Here is an 18,426-nt window from a genome sequence, read left to right as displayed (position 1 = left end):
AAGACTTGTATTGGGATGTTCTTAGCAACTTTACCTACAATTAAAACACAAAACAGGAAACAACCTACATGTCCACCAAAAGATGAACAGGTAAACAAACTGTGCTGATACATACAACACATATATATTTCAATATAATCAGACTACTTGAAAAAAAAAACAGACAAAAGAAAGTATACCAAAATACCAAAAATATTATATAATTCCATTTTATATAAAACAGAAAATTCAAATTAACCTAGAGTGACAAAAAGATCAATGGTTGCCTGGGGGGAAGGGAGGGAGGGGAGTGGGACAAGGAGATGCGAAGGGAGAGATTACAAGGGGAAATAAATTTTTGGAGCTTATGGATACATTCATTAATCTGATTGTGGCAAGAATCAAGAATTGCACAAGTACATACAAATGTACGTCAAAACTTAAGTTGTAAACTTTTTTTTGTTTTTGTGAGAGAGAGAACATCGGAGAGAATACTGGAATACTCGAAATGATTTACTTCCATTTACCATTAGCATTTGGCCTCAATGACTGTGGTCCAACAAAAACATTAAAACTATTCTTAAAACTATTCTTACTCTACTTTTCTTCCAAGTCCATTTAAATTCCTTCAACATTATCCAGAAAAAGTAGAACATTCCAATATTGCCTCAAATATTTTCCCTTAATGATCTTTAAGAATTGGGGCACTTGGGTGGCTCAGTTGGTTAAGCATCCAACTTCGGCTCAGGTCATGATCTCATGGTTCGTGAGTTTGAGCCCTGCATTGGGCTCTGCGCCGACAGCTCAGAACCTGGAGCCTGCTTCAGATTCTTTGTCTCCCTCTCTTTCTCTGCTCCTTCCTGCTTGCACTCACTTGCGCGTGCTCCCTCTCTCTCCTCTCTCTCAAAAATAAACATTTAAGAAAAAAAAGGATTGGGGCGCCTGGGTGGGTTAGTTGGTTAAGCATCCAACTTTGGCTCAGGTCATGATCTCACACTTTGTGAGTTCGAGCCATATGTCAGGCTCTGCACTGATAGCACAGAGCCTCACTTGCCCTCTCTCTTTCTCAAAAATAAATATACATTTTATAAAAAAAGAATTATTCTCTTAAGCAATGTCTCTACGACAGGTATCAGCAAATTTTTATTTCTTTCTGTTTCTATGTTTTTTGCTCTGGAAACATATCTTCAGTGTTCATAGCAATTAAATGAGATTTGGAAAAAAACAGCAATTCCTTGAATTAGGATACTAAAGATCCAATGATAAAATAAATTCTAAAAACAGCACTATTATTGGGATACCTGGATGACTCAGTTGGTGGAGCGGGCAACTCTCGATCTCAGGGTTGCGAGTTCAAGTCCCATGTTGGGTATCAAGATTACTCAAAAATTAAATCTTAAAGAAAAATTCTAATATTTTTATTTTATATTAAATATAAAAAGAACTCTATTATTAAGAATACCTTAATTTTCAATATATTGTATAAACTGCCATGACCTCATTACCAAAAAAGTATTAACCTTAGATCAAATGTAAAGATTATTTACTGCAGGAATAAATGTAAGATAACATAATTAAGACCTCCATTAAAGAAAATAATCTATCAATACAGGTTCAGTCACAGCTAAGTGATCACGTCTGCTTAAACTGTCAGCTCTACTATATCCAAGGGCACTGAAGTTAGAGAACTATTCTATTAAGAGATAAAAGTACAAAATTAAGGGGTCCTTGTATGGCTCAGCCGGTTAAGTGTCTTGATCTCAGCATCATGAGTTCAAGCCCCACACTGGGTTCCTCACAAGGCATGAAGTACATAAATAAATAAACAAACAAACAAACAAACACAAAATTAAAGCTACTCCATCAGGCATATAATGTGTTTTACTAATATAAATTCAAATACAATAAAAATCAATTCACTTTTGTTAAGATCTAAGTTCTGTTTATATACTATTTTTATATTAAAAAACCACCGAAGTTTACAGTCCTAATCTCATGAAAAAAGAAACCTTTTCCATGACAAAAAAGCAACTAATTCCCCAGAGAAAGATGTTTATCCTAAGTAATCTACACAAGGTCTGAAAGTCTCCAGTATCACTCCTGCCTATCATTTGTTTTGTTACTTTTTTTCCCCAGAGGAAGGTCAGTTACTTTCATATCATTGCTTAGAACACTGGAAATACAGCATCCAGAATCCTAAAGCTCAGAGGAACCTTTTGTGGTGATACAGTCCATTTCATGACCTCCAGACAAATGAAAACTAGACACATCCTATTCATTCAACATGAATTGAACATGCATTTATGGCCTAGACACTGAGAATACAAAGGAAAAGAACACTACTCCTTATGCTCAGATTTCACAATCCTCCCCATTCCATAACCTGATGCCATTGTTAAATGCTCTTGTCAAGTTTCCCCTGCCATCTAATGTATTCTGGAAGACAAGGAATAATTAGTCATACACAAGTCTCCGCCTCCAATAACTTTATTTCCCTTTACTCAGCATAAACTTCTTCCCAGAACTAAGTTGATCTATTCCTCAAACACAGTACTTACAACACCTTTTGGGTTGGGTGGGGGGGTCATTTCTACAAATTTTACTGAGAATTAGGGCTGGGCCTGTATTTAGATCTTGCTCACCACTTTATATCTGGACTGAAACACAGTAGAGGCTTAACAAATATGCTTCGAATGAATCTCTCTGATAACTAGAACACACTGCATTCAAACTGTAAACTCTGAACAAACAGGAATAACATCCTCCTCATAGGGTTTTTGTGAATAGAGATAACCTACATAAAGTAGTATCTGACACATAGCAGGCATTCAAAAATGTGAGCAATAATTTAATGTTAATTTAATTTAAAAATTTTTAACAAATCTTAGTTTGAAATAATTTTAGATTGACAAAAAAGTTGCAAAGATTGTAGATTTCCTATATACACATCACTTAAGATTTTCCTGATACTAACATCTTATATTAACACAGTACTCGTCAAAACTAAAAAATTAACATTAGTACAATATTATTTTTTTCATATTTTAATGTTTACATATTATTTTTGAGAGAGAGAGAGAGCACGAGTGGGAACAGAGGGCAAAGAGAGAGAGAATAAGAGAGAGAAACCCAAGCAGGCTCAATGCTGTCAGTGCAGAGCCAAACATGGGGCTCGAACCCACAAACTGTGAGATCATGACCTGAGCTGAAACCAAGAGTTGGCTGCTTAACCAACTGAGTCACCCAGGCACCCCTACTACAATATTACTAACTAAATGATACAGACTTTATTCTGATTTCACCAGTTTTTCCACTAATTTTCTATTTCAGGACCAATTCACAATGTCACACTGCATTTAGAAAGATTTTTATTTTAAGTACTTTGTATTTCTCACTTAACACTCTGAAGTTGGAGAACCAACTAAACTACTTACCACTTCATGTTGTGGTTTCCCGATGAAAAACACAATCTGCTTGTATTAACATGATACACAGTGATATACCAAAGTAATCCTTAAGAAAACCACAGATGCAAAAGAGACTTAAGTATTTTGTTTAAAGTATGTATTCATTATTTTTTAAAGATTTTATCCCTAAGCAATCTCTACATCGTGGGGCTCGAACTCACAACCCCGAGATCAAGAGTTGCATGCTCTATCAACTGAGCCAGGCAGGTGCCCCTAGAGTATGTATTCATTAAATTAAAAAACAAATACTTGGAAAATGTATTATTCCTTAAATAAATGACACAGGGAAATAGGAGTCAACATTTATTGGGGTGCTCACTCATTTTTATTGTATGTCAGACATGGTAAATTGGCTTCAAAGAGGTTAAGCAACCTGCCAGAGGTTACACAACTCTACAGTGGTGAAACATGAATCAAGATGCATTGTGGAAAGCGTTTAAATCCATTCATGTTATACATCATGTATTAAAAATACTACAGGGGTGCCTAGGTGGCTCAGTCGGTTAAGCATCTAACTTCAGCTCAGGTCATGATGCCACAGTTTGTGAGTTCGAGCCCCACGTCAGGCTCTGTGCTGACAGCCTGGAGCCTGCTTCAGATTCTGTGTCTCCCTTTCTCTGCCTCTCCCCCTCCCTCACTCTGTCTCTCAAGGGTAAAAAAAACATTAAAAAAAAAAAAAAAAAAAAAAAGAAACTACAGTCACACCAATGACATATCTCACTATGCAATTAATTATATAACTGAACTGCATCCAACATGGCTTCTCAATCTTTGGAGGCTGAACTAATGAAAAAATCTTACATGTCTTTTTTCATAAAAAAATCAATCCGGGGTACCTGGGTGGCTCAGTCAGTTGCAGTTCCACCTTTAACTCAGGTCATGATTTCATGGCTTGGGTTCAAGTTCAAGCTGACATTGGGCTCTCTGCTGTTAGCACAGAGCTCACTTCAGATCCTCTGTCCTCCTCTCTCTCTGCCCTTCCTCCGCTCATGCTCACGCACTCTCTCTCCCTCTCAAAAATAAAAAAACGTTGAAAAAATATTTAAAAAAAAAATCAATATAATTCTAAAGTTATAGAATTGTCCAAACAAGAACTCTGAGCTTTGGGGTGCCTGGGTGGCTCAGTCAGTTAAGCCTCCAACCCTTGATCTCAGCTCAGGTCATGATCTCATGGTTCGTGGGATCAAACCCCGTGTCAGGCTCTGGGGTGACAGTGCAGAGCCTGCTTGGGATTCTCTCTCTCTCCCTCTCTCTCTCTCCCTCTCAAAATAAATAAATAAACTTAGAAAAAGAAAAAGAACTCTGAGCTTGGGGCACCTGGGTGGCTCAGTTGATTGAGCGTCCAACTTCGGCTCAGGTCATGATCTTGCAGTTTGTGAGTTCGAGCCCCGCATCGGGCTCTGTGCTGACAGCTCAGAGCCTGGAGCCTGCTTTGGATTCTGTGTCTCTCCATCTCTCGGCCCCTCCCCTGCTCATGCTCTGTGTTTGTCTCTCAATAATAAATAAACATTAAACAAAAAAATTAAAAAAAAAAGAACTCTGAGCTTTTCCTTGGCCCTTTCTTAGCCCTTTGATGCTGTTCAACCTGTAACTTCTCTTAGTGTAGGAATCAACAAACTTTTTTTCGTATAGGCCAAGTACAAATATTTTAGGCTTGTGGAACGTATGGTTTCTACTGCAACCACTTAACTCTGTTAAGTGTTAAGTGTAGGTCAGAAGCAGCCACAGATAATACACTAACAAATGAGTATGGCTGTGTCCCAATAAAACTTTACTTACAAAACCAGGTGGTAGTCTTGATTTGACTCAGAGGCTGTAGTTTACTGACCTGCCTTAGAGCACTGATAGCATGGAATGAGTTTTGAATACTAAATACCATGACTAAGAGTATAGAACGTATACTTCAGTTTACCTGCAATGACTCTTCATATTATTTTTTAAAATATTCCATGGGACAAGTTGAACAATACACATGGCCTCAGAAAAGTATTCTTAGGATTGGAAAGTAGTGGTATAGCAAAATCAATACATGCAAAGGATACAAAAGTAATTCTTAAAAAACAAATACAAAATGCTAATGAACTCTTTAAAAATTAATATTTTGATTTCTAGGCTGTGAAAAAACATATATTATCAAATGATTAAGATTAAGATTAAGACTGGATTGCTATAGCCAATCTGAAAAGCAATTTAAGAATGACAAATGAGGGGCGCCTGGGTGGCTCAGTCGGTTAAGCGGCCGACTTCGGCTCAGGTCATGATCTCGCGGTCCGTGAGTTCGAGCCCCGCGTCGGGCTCTGTGCGGACAGCTCAGAGCCTGGAGCCTGTTTCAGATTCTGTGTCTCCCTCTCTCTGACCCTCCCCGTTCTGACCCTCCCCTGTCTCTCTCTGTCTCAAAAATAAATAAACGTTAAAAAAAAAGAAATTAAAAAAAAAAAAAAAGAATGACAAATGAAAGCCTTCAAAATGTTCATACTTAATACAAATTGCTCTTAAATCTATGAAAATATTCCCAGCTTAACATAAGAGAGAGATAAAATTAAAACCATGATGAGGGATGCCTGGGTGGCTCAGTGGGTTGAGCACCCAACTCTTGATCTTGGCTCAGGTCATAATCCCAGGGTTGTGGGATCAAGCCCTGTGCCAGGCTCTGTGCTGAGTGTAGAGTCTGCTTAAGATTCTCTCTCTCTCTCTGCCCTTCTCCCCCACTTGCACGTATACTCTCTCTAAAATAAAACAAATAATAATAAAATAAATGAAAACCATGATAAAATACCATTCTCAACTTTCAGATTGGCAAGAACCCCAAAATTTGGGAAGTACAAAATAATACTATTCCTACAGAGGGCAATTTAGCAGTATCTACCAAAATTCAAATAAACTTGCTCTTTGGCCCAGATATCCAAAGTCTAAAAAATTCATCCTATGCCTATACCTGTATCCTATGGCTATGTTGTATGAATTGAGATATATCAAACTTACTCACTATAATAGCATTGTTTATAACAGTACAAGATCAGAAACAACACAAATGTTCACATATAGAAATATTATGTAGGGGTGCCTGGGTGGTTCAGCTGATTAAGTGTCCAACTTCGGATCAAGTCATGATCTCACAGTTCATGGGTTCGAGTACCGAATTGGGCTCTCCACTGATAGCTCAGAGCCTGGAGCCTCCTTTGGATTCTGTGCTTCTCTCTGTCTGTCTCTCTCTCTCTCTCTGTCTTTCCCCCTCCCCAACTAGTGCACGCGTGCGTGCTCTCTCTCTCAAAAATAAATAAACAAAAAAAAAAAGAGAGAGAGAGAAAAGAAAAGGGGCACCTGGGCGACTCAGTCGGCTAAGCATCCAACTTCAGCTCAGGTCATGATCTCAAGGCTTGTGAGTTTGAGCCCTTTGTTGGGCTCTGTGCTGACAGCCCAGAGCCTGAAGCCTGCTTCAGATTCTGTCTCTGTCTCCCTCTGCTCCACCCCCACTCATGCATTTTCTCTCTCTCTCTCAAATATAAACATTAAAAAAATTTTTAAAGAAATATTATGTAGCTGTAGGAATAAAAAAACTAAGAAAAAGAAAAAGAAGATCTACATATATTAATATGGAGAGATCTCCAGGAAATTTTTTAAGTATAAAAAAACGGGAACATAGGTAGTATGCTCCCTTTTATAAGAAGAGGAGTTATATAACTGCTTTTGCTGATATGTGAATAAGGAAACCCTGAAAGATATTCAAGTAATCTAAATGGTTACCTATAGGGAGTGGATGGGAACTGAGATAGAGTAAAACACCTGTGTGTGTGTGTGTGTGTGTGTGTGTGTGTGTGTGTGTACACACACACATATATATATATGTATATGTACATGTGTGTGTGGTTTTGATTTGTGAACCATATAAATGTATTAGCTATTCAAATAATACATTTTAAAGAATATTATTTTATATCACTTTAAGGATTAAATGAGTTTGTAAATGCACCTAATATAAAATGTCTAGCATATTGCTTTACATACAGTGGATGCAGCTATGACCATCTGGAAGTCTTTTTATTTTATTTTTTTTAAGTATGTTTATGAGTTTTGGGTGGGGGGTGAGGGGCAGAGAGAGGGGGAGGGGGGGAGAGAGAGAGAGAGAGAGTGAGTGAGAGAGAGAGAGAGAGAGAGAGAGAAAATCCCAAGCAGGCTCTGAGCTGTCAGTGCAGAGCCCAACACAGGGCTTGTACTCATGATTATGAGATCATGACCTGACCCAAAATCAAGAGTTGGAACTTAACCAACTGAATCACACAGTCGCCTTTGGAAATCTTTTTAAATGCTATCCAAATGGCATAACAAAAACAAATACAAAATACCAAACATTTAGACTCAATATTTTCACCTCTAGGAATCCACCTTAATAAAATCTAAAAATGGGACAAAGTTTCATAACTGTCGAAACAAACCAAAAACATAAAAAAAGAAATATTCAATAAACTATAGTACATCTATATTCATAAAGCATTTCTAAGGACAGAAAATGCTCAAAATATGAAACTTTATAATCTCAAATGGTGGAGGGGAACAGGGCAGTGGGGGTGGGAAGTGGGGCATGGAGGGCAGAGATATATATGCAAAAATAAAAGACCTAGAAAAAGTATAGCAAATAAGCTTTTACAGAGGAACTGTTGGTAATTTTTTTTCTCTTTTATTCTTTTACATATTTGTCAAATTATCTTTCAAGCACATAGTCCTAAAAAAGGAAAGAAAAGAAAAGAGAGATGGGCGCCTGGGTGGCTCAGTCAGTTAAGTCTCCTGCTTCGGCTCGATCGTGATCTTGCGGTTTGTGGGTTCAAGACCCAAGTCAGGCTCTGTGCTGACAGCTCAGAGTCTGGAGCCTGCTTTGGAGTCTGTGTCTCTCTCTCTCTCTTCCCCTCCCCCCCTCTCAAAAATAAATAAACATTAAAAAGAAAAAGTATAGCAAATAAGCTTTTACAGAGGAACTGTTGGTAATTTTTATTTTCTCTTTAATTCTTTTCTATATTTGTCAAATTTTCTTTTAAGCATATACTCCTGAAAAAGTAAAGACAGGAAAAGAGAGATAGGGCACCTGGGTGACTCAGTTGGTTAAGTGTCCAACTTCAGCTCAGGTCATGATCTCACGGTTTGTGAGTTTGAGCCCCACATGGGGCTCTCTGCTGTCAGCAGAGAGCCTGCTTCGGATCCTCTGTCCCCCTCTTTCTCTGCCCCTCCTCTGCTCTCTCTCTCTCAAAAAAATGAATAATCTAAAAGAGAGAGAGAGAGAGAGAGAGAGAGAGAAAGGAAAAGAGAGAAAATGGATTTGGGGATGAAGGAGATACAAGTTAAAATCTCACATTATTATATATACCTTTTGGACAAGTTAATTAAGCCCTTAAAGCCTCCAGATCTGTAAAATGGAGATGATATCTAAATTCCAGGGTTACTTTGAGGATTACAGACATTTTATGTATAAAGGACATAAATAATATCTTAAACACAGTGAACACTAGGTATAATTGCTACTTCTCATACATCTGTGCCACATCCTTCCCTATATATAAATGTAAAATTACACTATACTCCTCCCATCTGAGATACCACTCACTTTAACACGTAAGCAAGTTTTGCAAACATTGAAATGTAAAAAATGATCATCTTGGATTTAATGAAATACATTATAGCTTTAGTGAACTAAATGCTACTTTCCACACATACCTTTTTCTTCAGTACAATGAAGTACATATTGCATTAGAAACAAATATTAAAAATAAAGGGACTGTTCCCATGGAAATGGGATTCCCTAATCATTAGGAAAATGCAAATCAAAACAATGATATACCAACTCAGACAGCTTTAGGTGGCTACTATTAAAAAAAAAAACAAAAACAGAGAAAGATGTTTCCAAATGACATATCAGATAAAGGGTTAGTATCCAAAATCTATAAAGAACTTTCCAAACTCAACACCTGAAAAACAGATAATCCAGTGAAGAAATAGGCAGAAGACATGAATAGACACTTTTTCAAAGAAGACATCCAGATGGCCAACAGACATATGAAAAGATGCTCAATGACACTCATCATCAGGGAAATACAAATCAAAACCAAACTGAGATACCACCTCACACTGGTCAGAGTAGCTAAAATGAACAAATCAGGAAACTATAGATGCTGGCAAGGATGTGGAGAAACAGGAACCCTCTTGCACTGTTGGTGGGAATGCAAATTGGTGCAGCCACTCTGGAAAACAGTGTGGAGATTCCTCAAAAAATTAAAAATAGAACTACCCTATGACCCAGTAATAGCACTACTAGGAATTTACCCAAGGGATACAGGAGTGCTGATGTATAGGGGCACATGTTCCCCAATGTTTATAGCACCACTTTCAACAATAGTCAAATTATGGAAAGAGCCTAAATGTCCATCAACTGATGAACAGATAAAGAAGATGTGGTTTATATATACAATGGAACACTACTTGGCAATGAGAAAGAATGGAATCATGCCATTTGCAGCAACATGGATGGAAATGGAAGATATGCTGAGTGAAATAAGTCAGTCAGAGAAGCACAGATATCATGTTTTACTCCTATGTGGATCTTGAGAAACTTATCAGAAGACCATGGGGGAAGGGAAGGGGTAAAAATAGTTACAAACAGAGAGGTAGGGAGGCAAACCATAAGAGACTCTTAAATACAGAGAACAAACTGAGGGTGGATGGGGTTGGGGGAGAGGAGAAAATGGGTAATGGACATTGAGGAGGGCACTTGTTGGGATGAGCACTAGGTGTTGTGTGTAAGCGATGAACCACAGGAATCTACCCCAAAAACCAAGAGCACACTTTACACACTATATGTTAGCCAATTTGACAATAAATTATATTTAAAAAAAAACAAAAACAAAAACACAAAATAACAAGTGTTGGTGAGAATGTGGAGAAATGGGAACCTTGTGCACTGCTGGTAGAATGAAAACTGGCAGAGCCACTATGGAAAACAATATGCCAGTTCCTCAACAAATTAAAAATAGAATTACCATGTGATCCAGAAATTTCACTTCTAGGTATATATCCAAAAGAACTGAAAGCAGGGACTTGAGTAGATATTCATACAGTCATGTTCATAACACCATTATTCACAATAGCCAAAAGACAGAAGTAACCCAAATGACCTGTGATGAATGAACAAATAAAATGCAGTGTATACATAAAATCAAGTGTTATTCAACCTGGGAAAAGAAAGAAATTCTGACGTGCTACAAAATGGATGAATCTTGAGGACATCATGCTAAGTAAAATAAACCATTCCCCCAAAGACAAACATTATATAATTCCATTTATGAGGTACTTAGAGTAGTCAAATTAGAAACAGAGGGGGAATGGAAAGTTGCTATTTAGTGGCTGTACAGTTTCAGATTTGCAAGAAGTTCCAAAGATTGGTTGCACAACAATATACCTAACGCTACTGAACTATACATTTTATAATGGTTAAAAAGGTAAATTTTATGTTATGTATATTTTACCCCTATAAAACAAAATTAAAGGACTGTGATGAGAACAGGTCCACTTCAATAACATAATTCACTGAAAATATTTTTTTTTTACTTTATTTTGATTTGAGAGAGAGACACAGAGAGAGAGAGTATGAGAGGGTAGAGGGGCTGAGGGAGAAAGAGAGACTCCCAAGCAGGCCCTACACTCAACACAGCCCAACGTGGGGCTCGATCCCACAACCCTGGGATCATGACCTGAAATCAAGAGTTGGGACACTCAACTGAGTAACCCAGGCACTCCATCACTGAAAATAACTTTAATGGACTATGTAAATTCACTTAAGGAGGACTATTTATTCTTAAGTTTTGTTTGTTTATGTATGTATGTATCTCTATACCCAGCATGGGACTTGAAACTCACAACTCCAAGATCAAGAGTCACTTGCTCTTCCAAGTGAGCTGGCCAGGCACCTCAGTACTATTTTTTTTTTTTTTTAAGTAATAAAATCTCCTTTTTTAAATTTTTTTTAATGTTTATTTATTTTTGAGAGACCGAGAGAGACAGAGCACAAGCAGGGGAGGGACAGAGAGAGAGGGAGACACAGAATCTGAAGCAGGCTCCAGGCTCTGAGCTATCAACACAGAGCCCGATGGGGGGCTCAAACCCATGAACTGTGAGATCATGACCTGAGCCACGCAGGTGCCCCTACAATCTCCTTTTAAAAGTTATGAATATGAGAGGAGCCTGGGTAGCTCGGTCGGTTAAGCAGCCGACTTTGGCTCAGGTCATGGTCTTGTGGTTCGTGGGTTTGAGCCCCACATCAGGCTCTGTGCTGACAGCTCAGAGCCTGGAGCCTGCTTCGGGTTCTGTGTCTCCCTCTCTCTCTGCTCCTCCCCCACTCATGCTCTGTCTCTCTCTCTCAAAAAAAAAAAAAAAAAAAACCAACATTAAAAAATTTTTTTTTAAGTTATGAATATGGTAACAAAAAGCCATGAAATAAAAACCAAGTAAGTTTTAAACCACATTAATAAACATTTTAAAGTTTTTGGTTTTTATTTTTTGTTTTTATTTCGAGAGATAGAACACATGCACGTACATATATACCAATGGGGAAGGGCAGAGAGAAAGGGAAATGGAGAGAAGGAGAGAATGCCAACCAGGCTTTTTGCTGCCAGCACAGAGCCTGGTGTGGGGCTCAAACTCATGAACTATGAGATCACGACTTGAGTAGAAACCAAGAGTAGGACACGTAACTGACTGAGCCACCCAGGCATCCTAAACTACCTTAATAAACATTTTGACTGAACCATTTAAAACTTCAATTGAAATTTAAATACTATAAACAAAATACTATGCTCTGAGCAATAAACTTATTCGACTTCATGTTTTTTGTTTGTTTACCTGGGAGAGAGAATAGTACCAAGACAGAGGAAGATCAAACACTCTTAGTACTGCAGTCTTCAAGGAAAACTGTGATTCGCTTACTGTTTCTTCTGACATGACTCCTCTTACAACCTTCATTAAATGAAACATAAAAACATATTAGCTATTAAATGAAAGATACAAATTGAAAATTTAACTCTATCAGTGTTTTCTTTTTGCAGTTAATTATTCATGATATACTTCCCTGAAGAAAATTATGAGCCAAATTTACTCGAGCTAAAAGTTTATTAATCATCAAAGCATCCAAAAAAGAAAATGTGTTAGATTTGAACTATGAGTTCAAGTAGCACATTTTCCTTAGAAAATTACAGGTCCTAGATTCTCTCTTTTCTGCTTAAATAAATATTTCAGCTTTTTAAAAAAATTTCAGTTTATTTATTTATTTCTGGGGGGAGAGGGAAAAGAGCGAGAACGAGAGCGAGAGCGAGGGAGAGGGAGAGGGAGAGGGAGGGAGGGAGGGAGGGAGGGAGGGAGGGAGGGAGAGAGAGAGAGAGAGAGAGAGAATTCCAAGCAGGCTACACACCGGTCAGCATAGAGACCGATGTGGGGCTCACTCAGGAACCGTGAGATCATGACCCTCATCATGACCCTCATCGTGGGAAACAGAACACCACAATTACCATAGGCGCATATTCATTCAGGCTCCAAGATCTCTGAGAAAACGTGAGATGGTGAGGTTAAAAATAACCTGAAAGGACTTGAGTGAATTGCCCTTGGAAAATGTGGTCTGTTCTTTAGTATGCAGATAGGGATGTTTTGCTTAAAGGAAGCCAGCTGTATATAGCACAGTGCATTCACTCCCTTTGTCTTTGCCTCTACTGTAAAGATTCTTACCGGAACATATGTATCTGCAAGGCTGCTCTTGTACACAACATACATGTACGATAGCTGAATCAGATGTACACCATTGACATGCTTTGCTAAGCTTTCTGTTGTTAATCATTGCTGATCTGTTTTTCCTGAAAACGTATATAAGAAGATGTACAATAAACCTCGGTACCTAGGGCTGTTGGCTCCGGGTCCCCTGTGCCTCGCTATACTGTTGTCTCTTTTTCTCAGTTCCTTCGCCACCCCAGGTCCACGGCCCTTTGAGGCCGACATCAGATACTAAACCAACTGAGCCACCTAGGCACCCCAATATTTCAGCTTTTAAATAAAATTTAAAACCTATTTCTTCCCACTTATTTCCTTCAAATAACAGGAGGTACAGGTACTGAAAGGAACCTGATTGGAACCATGACTCCTGGGGCTAGAAGGTAACCTCAGTTCACTGAACTGAACTTCAGAACTCAGGCACTTATTCTCCTACCATTCCATTTTAAAGATGTTCAAAGAAATGCTACATGCATGCTATGAAATTTTAATATTGTTTTAATGCCTATTTCTATTGAAACCAAAGAAAGAGAAGTAGGAGGTCTACAGAGAAAGCAGCTATCTCTCATAAAGGCCCTTAAGGATAGCAGAACTTTCACAGACATGATGGTTCAGGGTCTGGGTCTATGCTTTTCAAAGCCAGAAACTCAATTTTATCTGCGTACCCAGTTGGACACACAATAAACAAATTCACATAGTACTGATGTATATATCAGCTTACATATTTATTCATTTATAATAAGGAAATACACTAGTCAAAAAAATACTTATATATGTCATCAAGACATACCCTCTGAGATAAAACACTGTAGGAGCTAGGGGCTCCTGCGTGGCTCAGTCAGTTAAGTGCCCAACTCTTGATGTCAACTCAGGTCATGAGCTCACAGTTTATGAGTACAAGCCCTGCACAGAGCTCTGCTCTGTGCTGACATGAGGAGGTTGCTTCATATTTTCTCTCTCCCTCTCTCTCTGTTCCTCCCCTGCTCACGCTCTCTCTTTCAAAATAAATTTTAATACCATTTAAAAAAAAATGTGGGACCTAAATTCATACGTTAAACAGTTTGCCTGGTAAACACAAAATTAATGGAACCTAAGGAATATTTTATCTAGGCCAATTAAAAGCCTGAGAACAGTCTCTGGTACACAAGAGGGTAGGCTTTTCCAGTAACCAGAATGTTTACGTCTACCAAATTTAATATTTCTTTTCCTTGAATAGCGCTATATAAACATTACTAAAGAGAAAATAAAAATCAAAAATCTTCCAATAAAAGCTTATTGGCTAGAGGCTCCTGGGTGGCTCAGTCCAACTCAATTTCAGCTCAGGTCATGATCTCACGGTCGTGATATCGAGCCCCGCATGGGACTCCTCACTGGGCAAGGAGCCTGCTTCAGATTCTTTCTCTCCCTCTCCCTCTGCCACTCCCCTGCTTCCCAGCACGCTCCCCGTTCAAAAAAGAAAAAAGAAGGGGAAAAAAAAGCTTATTGGCTATACTTTCAGTCCCTTATTTCTGCATATATCTCTGTGCTTTTTGTAGACTCCAGACCACTTTCTGTTAATATGCAGACTACCCTTTACTGTTAATATCTTTTTTTTTTCAGACAAGCATCAAAACCATTAAGTAGTAGTATCCTTTCAAGAAAAACAGTAATACTAAAGGTAGGTTACTGCTACTGACACCTTATTTATTCCCTACTAGCGACACTCACAGAGTGTAAACTTAATCCCCCTTCACACATACTCTAATTGCAATGTTTAGACCCAGTATAATTCTTTCTATTTTTTTTTAATTAATTTTTTTTTTTAATGTTCTGAATCAGAGGCAGGCTCCAGGCTCTGAGTTGTCAGCAGAGAGCCCAACCGCCGGGCCTGAACTCACAGACCAAGAGATCATGATCTGATCACGACCTGAGTCAAAGTCGATGCTTAACCCACTGGGCCACCCAGGCACCCCTAGACCCAGTATAATTCTGATTGAAGTACACTTATTCCAAGCAACAAACTGTGATAGAAACATATTGCTGAGAAATACAAAGGAAATTAAACCTGAGAAAAATGGTCCTCTGGAGAATGAGATTAGGGGTATAAGGTTGTGCAGGGAATCATTCCTTTTCATTATAAGTCTTCTCTAATATTTGATTTTTTTAAATACCTACATGTATTACTTTTCAAAAATACTACACTAAAGGGGTGCCTGGGTAGCTCGGTCGGTTAAGCCTCTGGCTCTTGATTTCTGCTCAGGTCATGATCTTGAGTTCATGAGTTCAAGCTCTTGAGTTGGGCTCTGCCCTGACAGTACAGAGTGATTGAAAACTTAATAATTAATAACTGAATAACTTTTAAAAAACTAATCATTTCAGTTTCTTCCATAAATACTAATTAAAATAAACACGAAGGCAGTTTAATTATTATTCAAATTTGTAGAAGGCTCTAAAACATCACCAAAACCACTATATTATGTAATTATGTAACCGTTGGAGAGCTAAAAATGTGTGATAGTTTGTTTCTTAAACACCCTAAAATTCTATTCTACAGCTTACTTTATAATTTAAGCAATAATGAAAGTCCAAATACCCCTCCCCAAACTGACGTGAAACGTAAACTCATGCACCCGAACTGAGTAAATAAAACACAGCAAAAATATTTAGTTGCAATAACGATAAAATAACAACAATAAAGGTCTGTGCAAGAGCAAGATCTTTTGGAGTCCTCCTTCCACAATATAAATGTGGAACAACTTTGTTTACAAAAGGGCCCTGAGGCCACAATCCTCCCTATGCTCTATTATTCTCTGAAAGCACCAGCAAAGAAAGAGTAATCTTCCTCATTCAAAAACCACTCCCTGCTCAAACCACTGGCATTCACGCAAAAACTTGGACCACGCTAGCGGCCCTACCTCCACCAGGACCCTCACCCCCGACCTCCACAAGCACTATCCTCAGCGGTCTTCCTTTTTTTTTTTTTTTTTTTTTTTTTTAATTTTTTTATTAACCAAGGGACCAGAAAAGTGGACTCTCGCTCGGCTCGCCCGCCCAGACCCTCGGTTGGGCTCTGAGCAGTAGTCGGGAGCCCACCCTGATTCAGCGCTCCCCTTGCGGGCCTCCCTCCGGCGTGCGGACTTCTCTGGCTTTCTGTTCCTTCACCCGCCCTGGGATTCCCGAGGGCCAAGGCCGGGGCTCCTACCCGCGCCCCACCACGCCCCACCCTGCTTGCCTCGGCCCCCGCGGGCTACACGACCCCACCCTCCCCTACGCCTTCCCCCTCCACCCTTGTACCTGGTGCTACAGGTCAGGTGCTGCGGGCTCACTCCTGATTCCCAGCCGCAGCCCAGCACTGAAGAGCCGCCTGGCCGCGGGGGCGGAGTCCTTCCGGGGTCAGAAGTGGGAAGGTGGAGAGAATGTGGCGGGGGCCTTGTAGCCTTTCAGCGCGAGGGGCTACGTGTGAAGCCGCTCTCGCCATTTTTGTGTAGGGTAGAGGCTCCTGCCTTGGCAAATGAGTTCTAAAGACTGCCTAAGAACTGCATTGTTACAGTGTTGTCAACTGGTATCGCAGTTTGTAACCTTTTGAGGGATCTAGGTCTATTCAGCGAATCTGGTGCCCTGTGGGGATTTTACCCCAGACGAATGCACATAGACTCTTACAGACGCTCATACATTATTAAAAGAAAAACATATGTACAGTATATACAAATTCAGATGCCCGAAACCAATCCATGGATCCCGAATTAAGAACTTCTACTCTAGATCCGCAGCACCTAAACTAATGAATGTTAAGAGGCATTCCAATCCTGTATCGATGAAGTTATTGATTTCAATTACTCTCCACGTTTCCCACTGAATTAAAATATGTAAATATGGCCACCTATGAGTTGTCAGGCAGGGTATTCACTGCTCTTAGGTTCTAATACAGAGAAAACGAGGGAGGGAGCGTGGAGAATGACAATAAAAAAAGATGCTATTTCTATTTGCAGTCTTGAGTCAAAACATTCCATCAGAACTGCAGATTTAAAAATTCCAATTACTTATCATATTTGTGGTGAAATGCCCAAATAACTTTGTAAGGATAGCTAAAACATGACAGCAGATGTTACTATTCCAACCTAAGGAACAGGAATGAATAATCATTTCTATTAGTTTTCAAAATTCCTATTTAGTCAAATGGAAACTAGGAAATGACAATACTGATGTGTGACATCACTAGATGAATAATAGCCAAAAGTGCACAGAGTTCTTGGTGAAAATATTTTGCACTTTTTAAGTAAATGGAGGTATTGACATTTGAAGAACCTGGAATGTGTAAGGTTTTTTGTTTATTCTCCCAGTCTCCTTTCTGCTGCCTCCTCCCTACATCCCACAACTTACATTCAACATAATGGGAACAGCAGTAGTAATGATAAGTACCACTTAAAGCAACTTTACTGACGACATTATCTCTTTGAATTCCACAATAGACATTATGAAGGAGATATTTGTACATACTGGTTATGGATTTTACTCTTTAACAGGGGAATAAGAAATGCATATTTTCTTTATTTTCCTAAATCAGTGTAAATTGCTCCAAGCCCCCCTTCTCCTGGGTTGGCAGATTATTTGCTAAAATTCATGAAGGGAAACCTCATTAAAGTGGACATGAGGTGCTACAAGGAGAGTGGAAGGGGAAAATGTACCACTTGATGTCAATTAGAGAAAGAATCATCAATCACAAGCCCCAATAAGGAAAGAATACACTGTATCTCCTACAAGAAATCCATACTACCCCTACAATTCAGCCAGTGAGAAGCCATCATCACCCTGAATCCTTGCTTTTCTCCAAAGGACTTTTGTTCAAAACAACCCCTCCCAACTTTCTCCTTCTCCATAAAATAATGTTCTTCTCCTGTGTTTGTCAGACTTGCCTATGGTTTGCCATAGCTTGCTTGTCCCAAATTGCAATTCTCTGTTATTCCTAAATAAAACCGTGTTTGCTGATAAAATAATTGACTTTTATTTTTAAGGTTAACATGCAGTGTTAGTCATTAGTATGTATATCAGTTAGGATGCTGTTAGCTAGAAGCAAAAAACAAAAACAAAACATAAGTAGTTTGTTTAATAATGGCTTAAACCATAGGACAGAGTATTTCACATGGATGCAGCATCAGGCAGGCAGAGTCTCATATTTGCATATGATGTCACAAGCTATCTTAGCCCA

The 18,426-nt window shown here is 38.9% G+C and overlaps 1 protein-coding gene across 3 annotated transcripts in view; it reads right to left on the bottom strand.

Annotated features, from left to right (window-relative positions):
- MIGA1 (mitoguardin 1) overlaps nucleotides 1-16,600 on the bottom strand; it is a 104,641-nt gene extending 88,041 nt beyond the window's left edge. For 2 of the 3 annotated variants that reach the window (XM_042952274.1, XM_042952275.1), the window contains exons 1-2: nucleotides 13,203-13,349; nucleotides 12,327-12,440 (exon numbers count right to left, since the gene is read on the bottom strand). In XM_042952274.1, coding sequence (XP_042808208.1) covers nucleotides 12,327-12,440; nucleotides 13,203-13,247 — 159 coding nt within the window. In that variant the 5' untranslated portion in view covers nucleotides 13,248-13,349. Of the gene's footprint in view, nucleotides 1-12,326; nucleotides 12,441-13,202; nucleotides 13,350-16,514 lie in introns of those variants that run through there. The other variant, XM_042952276.1, reaches the window with a different exon arrangement.
- Between the last annotated feature and the right edge of the window lie 1,826 nt (nucleotides 16,601-18,426).

The sequence above is a fragment of the Panthera leo genome, chromosome C1 (assembly GCF_018350215.1).
Source record: "Panthera leo isolate Ple1 chromosome C1, P.leo_Ple1_pat1.1, whole genome shotgun sequence".
Classification (NCBI taxonomy): domain Eukaryota; kingdom Metazoa; phylum Chordata; class Mammalia; order Carnivora; family Felidae; genus Panthera; species Panthera leo.
The sequence above is the reverse complement of the archived record's forward strand: the minus strand, read 5'-3'. Positions and strand labels throughout refer to the sequence as shown.